General features: G+C 39.8%; 2 protein-coding genes across 2 annotated transcripts in view; both read left to right on the top strand.

Moving 5' to 3' along the window:
- Positions 1-1641: 1641 nt before the first annotated feature.
- Positions 1642-9929, top strand: ppp5c (protein phosphatase 5, catalytic subunit). Its single transcript, XM_032512115.1, has 13 exons — positions 1642-1775; positions 4431-4672; positions 5325-5472; positions 5556-5677; positions 5770-5835; positions 6048-6146; positions 6305-6410; positions 6647-6789; positions 7348-7435; positions 7545-7585; positions 7735-7913; positions 8006-8087; positions 8792-9929. Exons 1-13 carry the CDS (start codon positions 1679-1681, stop codon positions 8852-8854), a joined length of 1476 nt encoding a protein of 491 aa, XP_032368006.1. The 5' UTR covers positions 1642-1678; the 3' UTR covers positions 8855-9929.
- Positions 9930-11540: 1611 nt separating this feature from the next.
- Positions 11541-13782, top strand: part of LOC116687016 (THAP domain-containing protein 5) — a 5929-nt gene continuing 3687 nt past the window's right edge. The window contains exons 1-2 of the mRNA XM_032512116.1: positions 11541-11804; positions 12528-12711. Of these exons, the coding sequence (XP_032368007.1) occupies positions 11731-11804; positions 12528-12711 (258 nt within the window). The 5' untranslated portion in view covers positions 11541-11730. The remainder of the gene's footprint in view (positions 11805-12527; positions 12712-13782) is intronic.

Raw genomic sequence — 13782 nt, 5'->3', positions numbered from 1 at the left:
AGTGTGTGAATGCTGTTGAAGGGCGGGTCTTGCCTAGAAGTTGCGTTGGTTCCATGATAACGCCTTATTGCCATATCTGTGGTTGCCCGGAGGACAACAATGCAGCATTCAGATGGCAGGAAACTTCCACTGCAACAGCCTCAAGCCTTGAGGCGTCTGGAATTGGCCAAATGGACTTGTGACTGAGGCTGTACTTTTGTGTTCATGAGCCTACATTTTAATTAATTGGAATATTATTGTAATTCAGTCAGAGAGTCAAAGACGTGGGGACAATTTCTCAAAATTAGAGTCTTGATTCCAGACAAGCCGGGGAAAATCAGCTACCACATGAATCATTTACCTAATCTTTGACTAATGATTCAGTTTTGACACATTACTCACCATTTGAACATTTTTCTGGTTAACCTCACATGAAGATTATCACCCTACAAACCTACAAATTTCAGTGAAGGTTTATACTGATCCCTGCTGGTAAACAAGCTAAAAGACTGGAAGTTTTATTCCTGATTGGTGTTTTCTTCTTTAACCTTTCAAATGTCAAAATCAACCATACACAAGCTTTGCTTTTATTTAAACTAAGATCAAATTAAATTATTGTTGAACAAAACATAGCCACAATAAATATGAAAACCCTGTCAGAATGTAGTTTCCTTTTCAGGCATAAAAACCTCAACACAACATGCACATATGAATTTAAATACACAAGGCCACATAGTTTTAACCGGAAATCTATTGCAGTTTTGAATTTGGCTTATTAATTATTAGTTATCAATCTTTTTAGTTTTGTTCCTTATCTTTGTATTAAAGTGTCTTTGTTTTCACTACAGTATATGTTGTATTTTTTAAGTTACAAACATTTTAAAAATATTAATTTCACTAAAAGGTTTTGTCTACTTCTAGCATTACATTGCACTATATGTTTTATACTACCTGCGCTGCCTACTGGTCACACTGTATGTTTAGTATATTAAACATTCTGTATTAGGACTATACTTTGTAGACTATATTATTATGGACATTACGCTTCATTTTTTGCATTTCTGGTTAGATGCTAAACTGCATTTTGTTGTTAACTGTACGCTACTGCGATGACAGTTGAATCTAACCTAATAGGCCATAGCCTACACATTTTAATGACACTAATGATTGACTTGGATTACAATTTCCTTTAGATTAGATTAGATTCAACTTTATTGTCATTACACATGTACAGGTGCAAGGCAACGGAATGCAGTTTGGGTCTAACCAGAGGTGCAATAGCAGTAAGTGCAGGATATATACAATGGTTTCATAAGTGCATAAGAGAATAAATATTGAAATGAATATTATTACAATTTCCTTTAGTGAGTTAGTTTAATTTTACTTCTGTATCATGCCAAACATTTGGCCCATCCCAGAGTTTCTATGGTTCTGGCCTACACACACACACACACACACACACACACACACACACACACACACACACACACACACACACACACACACACACACACACACACACACACACACACACACACACACACACACACACACACAGAAAAATAATGTTGCACATTGAGTTTTCCATATATTTCGATGTGATTTTTAAGCAGCAGTGACTTTTTCTAATCAGTAAAAAAAAGTAGGCCTACTGCAAAAAAAAACAAAAGACTTTGCGACTTTTGCGACAGTGCAGTCAATGGCGCACGTATCGGAAAACGTCAGTGTGAAGAAGATGGCGGAGGGAAGTAATGATGCAGAGCTGCTGAAGGAGAAGGCGAATAAGTACTTTAAAGGTAATGTGACATGCCTGTCAAGTCAATGGCTTTTATCAGCAGTTTATAACAGACACACATGTGAGTAGTAAGTACCGTACCGACATAATTGTGCTCCAAACCGCTGCCGGGTCGCTAACGTTAAGCTAGGCTAACATTGCTCAGGAAGCATGCTAACTGTAAAGCCCATTCATTGGATTACGCAGCAGCTAGCAGCCAGAACAACATCACAAGCTATAGCGTCGATGTTAACACATGCCATCACGCGCGTCGTGTATAGTCCACTGCTAACATGCTCACATTTGGTACTTTCTGTCTGGGTTTTACCCGCATGTTGTGTTCACCCATGTCTTTGTATTCAGTCGTATAATTAGGTTATCGTATTGAAAGGAAGTCAGACAAGGTTGCAACTCCTAGAATGTTCTGTCAAGCAGCGAGCGCATGGGAGCAGCGGCGTAATTTAAAGTGTTTGAATGCGGTTACGGTTTAATTCCGTTCAATTTCTTGTTAGACGGCAGTTTATTTTGAAAGGATGTAAATACGAACAGTCAAATTGCGCCAACGTTTAGGTCCAAGAAATCGTTAAATTCTCAATGGTGGAGGAAGTTTTTTTCAAGTGAAAGCAACAATACCACAGTGTAAAAAAAAATACTGTTACAAGTCCTGCATTTAAAATCGTTTTTAAGGAATTGGCATCAAATATACTTAAAGGACCAAAAGTAAAAAAAAGTACTTATTAGGCCCATTCAGGTTATTGAATTATTTTTATGAATCAAAATTGTTGATGCGCAAATAACGTTGGAGCTTGTAAAGGCGGAGCTGATTTTATTTACTTTATACACCTTTACTTTTAAATTGAATTGCTCTTTTATAGTTTCTATTTTTTATTTTTTTTATTTTTACCTTTCACTGTGTATCTATTTTTGCCCTTGTGCTGCTGCAACAACACAGTATTTTCATTATCAATAAAGCCTTAACCTTTAATACTGTAATAATCTGAGTCTGCGAAGTACAGTAAAGTGGCTGAAGCTTTTAAATAAATGTAGAGCAGTAGAAGCTATTTCCTTCCAAAAGAGTAGAAGTAAAGTAGCATAAAATGGAAATACTCAAGTAAAATTCAAATACCTTAAAATTAAAATAAACATCAAAGGACACTACTTTAAAGTGCCCATATTATTAAAAAATCACGTTTTTTTCTGGGATTTATAGTGTTATTTTGTCTCTCTGGTGCTTCCACACACATACAGACTTGGAAAAAAAACAAAACTTCCTTTTGTGTTTTGAGTGAGATACGGTTTCTGAATGTCCTCTGCCTTCAGTCTCCGGGTAAGCTGTTCCACGGCGTTCTACGTCACTAGCCAAGAGCGGCATGTAACGCTAACGCTAGCATGCTAGCTCATTCTCAATGGCAAAACACTTCTACAACACACACTAGTTGACTATAATCTCCAAAAGAACTACTTCCTGTCCCTGTTGTGCAGGTATCGCACAAGTGCCCCTCGTCTAGAAGAAGTCTCCTAGCTAATCCGGCCTTGTACTGACCAAAGTTGGAGAAAGAGTTATCCAGCTGATGTGATCTTACCGAGCTACTGATCATGTGCGATTCCCAATAAAGATAGTATAGAAGTGAGATGTCTCACTCTGTCGCTAAAAAAAGAGTTCCAAAACACACAGGGTGAAAAGAGGATCTGTAGCAATGTGCGGTACAACAAAAATATGGTGTCTTTTAAAAATGAAACCATGTAAACCTACATGTGTACCTCTGGTACAACCTCAAAATGCAATTTATGAACCTGAAAATGAGCATAATATGGGCGCTTTAAGCCAATGTACCTAGTTACATTCCACCACTTTCAATTTGACAGAGAGACAGATAAATACTCTGAGTTAAGTTCTCTGCCTTTGGTCCACTATGTAATCTCGGTTATGATGGTTTGTTTAGGTATATTTTAAAATGCCTCTCAGCTGTTACTGATGTCATACATGATAAAGACAGTAGCTTCGACATGCTTCCTGTAGGTTTAAGTTTGAGATTTGTACAGGGCTCAGACTGTGATGAGCCAGGGCAGATGTAGGCTAAGGGTTAGGTTGTCAGTTGTAGAATCAGGATGGGCAGGTTTGCCTTTTATTCTGAGGTATACTGCATAACAAAATAAACAGGACAAGGTTATATATGTACTCACTCATGACCAGTAGGCAATTGCAGTTTGAATGTGACACATAATTTATCCTAACATAAGACTTATTTCTTCTTCATGTCAGGGAGATTAGCATGTCAGACCAGTAAATTGTGTCAGTTAGGAGCTGCCTGCTCATTGGCAAATGAAGCAGCCTGACGCTAAAGGAGGTGCTCAGAGCTGTCAGTGTCCTGCATGGGGTGGGACATGTTCTCCATCATTCTCCTTTCTCCCTACTGGCCTATATTTTGCTATTACAGCGTGGGAAGAAGAATAACATGTTTCATGGCAGTTATATTGCCTCAAAAGGCAATGCAATTCCAGATTTTAGATTTTTTTTTTTACATTTGTAATTATTTGTTTACATTGTCAATATCTGCCATACGTTCTAGTAAGATATACATAAGAAACCCGGACTACCTTCAGTGCTTCTGCCACTTTTATTGGAACTTTTTATAACCACAAACTTTCCAGTGAAGATGTGACGTTTGTTTTTCAGACAAAGACTATGAAAATGCAATCAAGTACTACTCGGAGGCCTTGGAGGTCAATCCATCCAATGCCATCTACTACAGCAACCGAAGCCTGGCATACCTACGCACAGAGTGCTATGGTTATGCCCTGGCTGATGCGACAAAGGCCCTGGAGATAGATAAAAACTACATTAAGGGATATTATCGCCGTGCCACCTCCAACATGGCACTGGGCAAGTTCAAGGCTGCACTCAAGGACTATGAGACGGTAAGAAATAGCATCTTTCTTTGACTTTTCGTAGCCGCACAATTTCAACTGTCATTTTGTCTGAACCTAGAACATGAGAGACAATCTGCACAGTATAACTTTTTTTTTTTTTTTTTTTATGAAAGAGCTCTCCAGTTCCATCTGTTGATTTGTCACCATGTGTTAGGTTCTTCTTGTTGCCTTAACAGCCTGAAATAGGGATTATCCTCTAATCCAGTCATGATACCAATTAGATCCAGTGAAGGCACTCATACCACAGCTAATTTGGTGTCTGTTGTTGCTCATGCTGTAAGCAATATATATATATATATATATATATATACTGGGGCTTTGGCAACAAAGACTTCTGAAGCTCAGCCATAGTCATTGTAATTAACTGCACAGACTGGACCAAGTCCCATGACAACAGAACATTTGAGTTTAACGTTACAAAGCTATGAGAGGTTGGAGTTAGATTTATACATGAATATGGCATAACAGTGACTGACTGTAAATGGTATATTTTTCATCCAATATAAACTGTGGATTTATAACTTTAATATACTTTTTATAACCATTTACATACTGGCGCCTAGTCAATTTGTCGGCCTTGATGCCAGTTGATGATTACCCAGCATGGCTAATTTATTTTATTTCCCGGTTTTTGTTATAGGTAGTGAGGGTTCGACCAAATGACAAGGATGCAAAGCTGAAGTATCAGGAATGTAACAAGATTGTGAAGCAGAAGGCTTTTGAGAGAGCCATTGCCAGCGATGAGATAAAAAAATCTGTTGTCGACTCTCTGGACATCGAAAGCATGAGTAAGTTTCCTGTTTGTGAACCATTTGATTCTGCACTGTACTTCCTGATTTTCATCTGCAATGAAGGTGATCTTGTATTGCAGCGATTGAGGATGACTACGAAGGTCCCAAGCTTGAGGATGGGAAGGTCACACCGAGGTTCATGAAGGAGATGATGGATTGGTTCAAAGACCAGAAGAAACTGCACAGAAAGTGTGCTTATCAGGTAAACATGTTTGTTCCTATGAAACACACGGACTTAATTAAATGATAGTACGGGCATGTACCTGCTATTTAACTTTTTTGGTACTGTTTCAGATTTTGGTGCAAGTTAAAGATGCTCTGTCAAAACTACCAAGTCTTGTTGAAATCACATTAAAAGAGGTAAGTTATCACTGACAAAGTGACTAAAAGTAGCAGTTACATCATGTACAATGGGTGCGACGGTGCTTATATTCTTTGATCTCATTAAATGATTGCAGGGGTTGGAATCACAACACGGGAGTATATAAAACATTTATTTTCATGGTTGGGTTTGTACGGTTATATTTTTTGGGACTCTATACTCTAAGGTGTTCTGTTTCTCTTTGCCGCAGACAGAAAAAATAACTATCTGTGGTGACACCCATGGGCAATACTACGATCTCCTCAACATCTTCAAGTTGAACGGCTTACCCTCGGAGGCCAACCCCTATGTATCCTTTTTTTTTTTTTTTTTACTTCCACCCATGAGCTTATAAATGTGTGTTAAGTGCAGTCATGCTCCTTGTCTGTACCATTCTGTGTTTAAAACTACAACAACAGCTAAAAGCCTCAAAATGTGTGCGTCATAATGCTTAACCACCAAATTCAGCTGTTCAATGGTGACTTTGTAGACCGTGGCTCTTTCTCTCTTGAGGTCATTCTTACCCTGTTTGGCTTCAAGCTGCTCTACCCGGACCACTTCTACCTGCTTAGGGGTGAGAGTCTGTCTGTGCACGTGGATGCATGTGTAGGGTTTGCAGATGTGTGCTGTAGCATGCCATATTAATGTGTCGTACTGAATACATGTGTGCTGTCATTAAGTTCAAAGCATAACAAGGAAATTCATTTGCGTGTTCACATTTGATTTGGTTTCCACTGTTAAATTACAGACCTTTTACTAGCATATAAAGTTATTTAAACACCATTGTTTAAGCAAGAATTTTACATGCAGGTAACCACGAGACAGACAACATGAACCAGATGTATGGATTTGAAGGGGAAGTCAAAGCCAAGTACACAGCCCAGATGTTCCAGCTGTTCAGCGAGGTCTTCCAGTGGCTGCCTCTTGCACAGTGTATCAACAGCAAAGTACTGGTAAGCAGTCACAGGGTCATGCATCTAATGTTGTTAGATGCTCTGTAGCCAGTTGAGCTATTGTCATTCTTCAGAAAGGATTTTGGAATAGAGATGAACCTGAAAGGGGTTTGGTGTTAGTGAACATACCAGACTAACATGACTCACAGTACATGTGACAGTCCGTATACAGTCAAACCTGTTTATCCTGGAGATGCATTATACTGGATATACTGTCTTCATTCACAGTCTGTGTACTAAAATGCATGTTTCCTCAAAGAGACATGTACCAGGCAATGCAACTACTTGTAATGGGTTGTTTGACTATCTTTAAATAAATGTAGTGACTGATGATAGTGTATGTGGGTACACTTTATGTATGATGGATGGATAGATTTTTATTGATGCAAATTCTAGTCTTGCAGCAGCAAAATATCACACATGTTACACATACAGAATATACATGGACTAACAGACATCATTTACCGGATCTTACTGGTGACTGCTGTTAATTTTGCAACCGCAGTGGTTTGATGTTTTGTTCCGTGCACACAGTTCTAACAAGATTCTCCATCTCAGGTTATGCATGGTGGACTATTCAGTGAAGATGGTGTCACATTGGATGACCTCAGGAAGATTGACAGGAACAGACAGCCTCCCGACTCAGGTAGGCTCAGACTCCTAGCTGTGCACCCTCAGTATAAAACTGGCACCAATAAAGCATCTCTAGAAAGCAAAATGTGTACATTTCAACACCTTCCTCCGCTCTCTCACAGGTCCCATGTGTGACCTCCTCTGGTCAGATCCACAGCCTCAGGTCAGTTCCCACACACCCAATACCTCATTGGGTCTATTTGCTCAGAGTATCCAGTGGTTTGTGTTTGAGCAAATTCAGTCCACTTCAATCTCGGATTAAGAAATGTATTTGTCCAATCTCTCCCTTTTATTAATTTATTATATATGTAGAATGGCCGATCAGTCAGCAAGCGAGGAGTGAGTTGTCAGTTCGGACCAGATGTGACGGAACGCTTCCTGGAACAGAACAAGCTGGACTTTGTTGTACGTAGTCATGAGGTCAAAGCTGAGGGCTACGAGGTCACTCACTCAGGGAAGTGCATCACCGTGTTCTCAGCACCCAACTACTGGTACGTAATCCTGCCGTCTGACTTAAGACTGTTGAGTCAGCTGTTAGTAAGGCTGTGCACTTAAACTGTTGTATCATTCTGCCTTTCTCCAGTGATCAGATGGGAAACAAAGGAGCTTACATCCACCTCAGGGGATCAGACCTCAAGCCAGAATTTCACCAGTTCACTGCTGTGGTCAGTATCCTGCACTTTAACTGTTATATTCATTATAGCTGTTGTGTGAAATTCTATTATTAACGAATTACTAATCACTGGTTTTGGAACTGGGCTTTCTAATTGATGGGTTCTATTTTCATCATCTTTTGGCATGCCTATTAGTTCACTGGTTCATAGCTCTATGCATAATGTTACAGTGACTTCTACCGGGCCACGGCTTCAACTGGTCCTGTTCAGTGAAATGATTCTGAAAGATAAATCCTATTACCTTAAACCTCTGTTGTAGTGACACATAACATTATTAAGAAATTAGTTGTATTTTATAATTTATTAAATTATAGTTAAGTATATTTATAGTATATATTGCAGTTGCTGTGCATTTCATTTTCAATTTGCTTTATTGACAAAATCATAAGGGAGGTAAACAGGATAATCATGATGGATAAGATAATAAGCAAACACTGTACATGTTCCTCAATAGGTTATAAGTGGAAACAATAACAAAATATTTACAATTCGTTACTTATTGCCTCATATTGTGGACAAAGACATTAAGTGTGCCCCCCTCCAACACAAAAAACTACCAAAACAAATATAAAAACATTTAGCTACTAGTTAGGCCATTTCACTTTGCATCAGGCTATTAAAGACTCATTTGTAATCTTTAAAATGTTTGTTGAAGCATGATCTAATGTGTGTCTGCCTCTCCCTGTCCTGTACAGCCTCATCCGAATGTCAAACCCATGGCGTATGCCAACACGCTAATGCAGATGGGGATGATGTAGAGGCCACGCTGATCTGTCTGGGACACTGACGACCTCCCATCTGACCTGAACCATCCCAGCCACCTCACTCCCTACAGTGCTCGGACATGCTCTCGCCCATGCTTAGCCTAAGGGATCCCTCTCCCAGACAAACCTCCGCTAGTTGTGTACAGAAAACACGTGGTGTAGTTCAGATGGGAAGAGATCACTTACACCAGCCCAGTCCAGAACTGGGTACATTCTTTTATGTTTTTCAGTTAAAACTGGAAAGATGTTGCTCCCTCATGTGTTCCATCACTGGGCAAAGAAGCCAACCTTTCAGATGAGTCTCCTTGGAGCTGCTTGGTTTTAAAATATTTAATATACTCAGCAGATGGGATCGAATAGCTGATATGTACCAAAGATCTGTAATGAAAATGATTGTTCAGTTTTCACAAGGAGCATCTTGTGACTCTGAAACCTAGCGTTGTACTGTTGGCCTGTGTACACAGCTTGGAGCATTGTAAACTGGGTTAAGAGCAGCATGTCTATCAGTGTTTCTCAAACTACCCTACAGTATGTCTGTTTATTTTTTATTATTTTACAGGAATATAAAAAGGATTAAATGTATTAAAAAAACTAGATTGATCGTCTCTGGGTACACTCTTAAAGGTGCTGTTTGCCATTAGTGGTGTATTTAGTTGGTTCAGTCATGTAGCTGGTAACATTTAATTTGCACTGCTGCACTGCTTCCTGTTGAGGAAGACATTGCTGTTCTCCATGTTTTGATCCTCCACCGTCATTGTGCCACTCACCCGGCAGCTCCTGCACAGTCTACTCTCCAGTCTAGCTTTGGTGTAAGGCAAACACTGATGGCACTCGAGTCTCCCATAAACGTTCAACTACTGGTGACCCATAGGTGGATTTCTTCAGTACACAAACGTCCAAAATGCAATCCTGTCTTAAAACGCACAGCTGCATTGTTCAGTGGCCCTCAACTTTTTAAATAAATACACTGATGTGTATGTATATATACTGTATCATTAAAAGATTCCGTGTAATGTTTGGAGAAAAATATTGAATAAAAAAAAATCCAGTTCAGTGATTTTAGAAACAAGCTGGTATCTTTATGTCTGTTAATATTGTCTGGCCTACGCTTGTTCTGTCTGTTTCAACTACATCTAAATATTCAAATATATTACACAATTTACTTAGTACATACATATGCAAATGCTATACTTGCATATAATTTTGAGCTACATGTACTTTATTTTCGTATTTTCATTTTCTGCAACTTTATACACTAACTCCGATACAATTAAGGGGAAAAAACATTTTACTCCAATATATTTAATACATTTAATTAGTTCCTATATTGAAATAATTCAAAATATACTCAAATTAATGTATACTATTATGAATAAAGATAACTTCAGTGTACATGCTGCAACATTGAAGTGATGTGAACAATTAATCAATGCATCATAACTATTTTGTAGTAACGGACATTCTAAAATGGGACATTTAGTAAAATAAGTACTTTTTGTACTTTTAAGTATATTTTGATGCTAATACTTTAAACAGTTACAATTTTGAATGCGGGACTTTTACTTACTAACAAAGTATTTCTACGCAGTGCTTTTGTTAGTTTTACTAAAGTAAAATAAAATCTATCCTGCATTTCAGATTTTACAGTCGGTCTCATAAACAAAAAAACTGCAGCTTCCTAAAAGACAGTTACGGAAGTTAAAGAAGTTCCCTCTGCCTTTTCCATATACAGCAAAAGGACTCCCCGATGTGAGTCGAGTGCACATGTTCGTTGCGCATGCTCAGATTTAAACGGTTTACGGGTACGGGTTTACATAACGAGTCATACTCAAATTTGTGAAATTCATGAAATAAGAAACTTTTCTCTTTACAAACAATAACAGAAGATGGGAATCATTTCAAAAACGTTTTAGCTATCTATAACTGTTTGATTGCTAACGTTAGCTCAAAACGCCATTTTCCCAAGGGGGTAAGCCCTAAGACTCGCCTCTCTAAGCGAAGCTCCCTGTTGATGCTAACAAGCCATCACCCGCCGTTAGCATTCCAGTGACTGACATTCATTTTGGCGCCACTTTGACAGCGAAAATCTTTACATCTGAAGCGTTTAAAGACTTTATTTGACCATTGTTTATTTCTAAATAAACACGACAATGTATAACAGGCTCCATTACCTTGTATGTCACGTTATGGTTCCGTAACAGACGTTTTTGTAAAAATAGGCTAACGAAGTCATAACCACGCGACTTACTGTCGCACAGTAGAGGAATCACCGTGTAGTACTGGGTAAGCCCGCATACAGTTTGGATTTCCATTAGCTGTTTAGGTTTAATTACTAATGTTAACTGGCATTTTAGTTAGCAATAATTAGCCTGTGCCTATGTTATCTCCCTACATATACCTACGCTCTCCGTCTCCACAAGATTGAGAATGATTGAGATTTCTCTTGCACAGCTACCAGAAGACTTACAACGTTCAGACAGGTTGCTCACGTCACATCTACGTCATCAAGCTCAGTTGGAGGCTGCGCAGTAACGCTCAGGCATCACCGGAAAAGAGCTCCTAATAGCCTTCACTGGTCTCCGTCCAGAGCTTAGACGGTGTATACATTGTATAATTATATAATATATTATTATTATCAATATATATACAGTCTATGGCCCAGAGCAACGGGATCTGTTGGTCCATTTATTTAACTGACTATGCCTTTTCCCATGCGAAAGTCGCATGTATTTTGTCGTCACGACTCGCAACAGCTGATTGTGCCTCGTCAACTAAGCGCCACGAGTTGACAACACAGCAGCACGAGTTTCACCTTGTTGTGAACCCAGTTGGACACAAAGACAACGAACCTTCAACAACACCGACCGGAGATGCCAAAATATTGTTCGGTCCCGAACTGTAAGAATGACTCCGGAAACGGCAACGAGAGGAAGAGCTTCTACAAGTAAGCTGCTGGTGTTTAACCGTGTTGGAGCTGGAGCTGTCAGCACATTAACGGTAGCTGTGGTGCTGGTGGGAGCGTCATCTCGGAATTTAGGAGACGTGTTCCCTTGCGATGACTCAGTCGTTCACAACGTCCATTGTTGACTGAAATGAATCAGTAAAGTTATTACATATTTAACTAACCGCCCATTTTGGTGAGCTGCTAAGTCTTGTTTCGACCTTTGAGAGACTCCTTTTGAGTCCTGATTGAATCTTGATTAGAGACTGTGAGCCTGTCTGCAGTGCTGACTGAGTTTTATTGACAGGACAATCCCCTATTATTAATTTTAGAAATGGAAATTGGCTGCCTGTTTAGTTTAATTTTTAGTGGATTTGAGCAATGCTGGAAGACACACTGGAGACCTGGAGCTGAGTCACTTAACTTAAGTAAAAATACCATAGTCCAAAAATTGTTCCATTACAAGTCAATATATAGATAAGTAAATGCAAAATATAACAAGTCCTGAAATTAAAATGTTGAAGTAAAAGTTGCAAAAAGTGCCTAGTATGCAGAATGGCAGTTTTTATCACTAATACATTAAGAGCATGTAAATGTTCTTCAATGTGGGGACGCGTGCGGTGTAAATTCAGTCCTAACGGTTTCTAACTTGATTCTGAATATTTGAAAGTATTTCACTTAAAGTGTGACCAGTGTCTCACATGTGTATCCTCTGTTGTGTTCTAGGTTCCCTCTGCAGGACCCCGTCCGGCTGCAGCAGTGGCTGAGGAACATGAGACGGGAGAGCTGGACGCCCTCTCGACACCAGTATATTTGCCACGAGCATTTTGCGCCTTCTTGCTTCAAGGTGCGATGGGGGATCCGTTACCTTGAGAGCGACGCGGTGCCCACAATCTTCAAGGAGGCCGAGGTAAAACTGAAAGAAACTTTGGGGATGTTTCATTCTTCCTCTCAGGCCTATATGTGTGGAGATTGTTGTGTTATGTAATGTAATATGTGGATTGGTGGCTGGAGAGATGCTAATTCACCTCCTGGGCACTGCCAGGTGCTCTTGAGCAAGGCACCATACCCCCCCAACGGCTCAGGGCGCTGGTTTGGCTGGCAGCCCACTCACTCTGACATCTCTCCATTAGTGCATGTACAGATCGTGTGTGTGTGGGGTGTGGTGTGTGTGTGTGTGGGTGTGTGTTGTGGTGTGGTGTGTGTGTGTGTGTGTGTGTGTGTTGTGTGTGTGTGGTGGTGTGTGTGTGTGTGTGTGTGTGTGGTAGGTCAGGACTGTGTGTGATAACTAACAAAAGTGTGGACACAGAGTGTAAATTGTAATTCCCATTGGGGATCAATGAACAGATTAAAATTAAGATTAAAATTAATTAATATAGTACAAGAAATCATGGGTGTCACGATTTTGACTTTAAACTGAAGGTCTTTCAGTTTTGGCTATTGAAATCCAAAGCAGGATCGGTGATTCCCTCAGTAATTTTTTCTATCACCCCCGCCTGCTTGCACACGTCTAAAGGATAAAGTCAACGCAGCGTAGCCGGCCGGCTGGGAGCATGCAGCTTAAGACCCAGGGTAACGTTGGCTCACCAGTAGCAACAACAGAACTGGAGTCACCAGTTTAACTTGGCTTCCCTGGGAGTGAGCTATGTAAACAAACAATGCAGGTAAAACATGTAGGCTTTTTTAACTTAATTTACATTAACTGAACAGCTTCGGAGTCATTGGAATGGTTATATGACTTTTTTTGGGGTGTTGAATGGTGGTCGTCTTGGTCCCCCCTACCGCCTGTCTGTGGAAAAACCTACCTCGCAACTTTGAACCGATGAGTCGCCGGCGTCAGGAAGGAACGCGTGATATCAGGTCTCGCAATATAACGAAATACTTCACGGCACTGCACACATACACTCCCATTCCGGAACCGGCTAACAAGGTAGCGGTGGAGTTTTTCACACTATTCAGATTCAGAAATACTTTATTGATC

The sequence above is a fragment of the Etheostoma spectabile genome, chromosome 3 (assembly GCF_008692095.1).
Source record: "Etheostoma spectabile isolate EspeVRDwgs_2016 chromosome 3, UIUC_Espe_1.0, whole genome shotgun sequence".
In the NCBI taxonomy this organism is placed as follows: Eukaryota; Metazoa; Chordata; class Actinopteri; order Perciformes; family Percidae; genus Etheostoma; species Etheostoma spectabile.
The sequence above is the reverse complement of the archived record's forward strand: the minus strand, read 5'-3'. Positions and strand labels throughout refer to the sequence as shown.

What these genes read in the sequence shown, in the direction of transcription:
- ppp5c (XM_032512115.1), top strand. Translation starts at nt 1,679, where the DNA reads ATGGCGCACGTATCGGAAAACGTCAGTGTGAAGAAGATGGCGGAGGGA. An exon ending in ACAGAAAGTGTGCTTATCAG is followed by an intron (nt 5,678 to 5,769) that starts GTAAACATGTTT and finishes GTACTGTTTCAG; the next exon opens with ATTTTGGTGCAAGTTAAAGA. An exon ending in CCTCGGAGGCCAACCCCTAT is followed by an intron (nt 6,147 to 6,304) that starts GTATCCTTTTTT and finishes CACCAAATTCAG; the next exon opens with CTGTTCAATGGTGACTTTGT.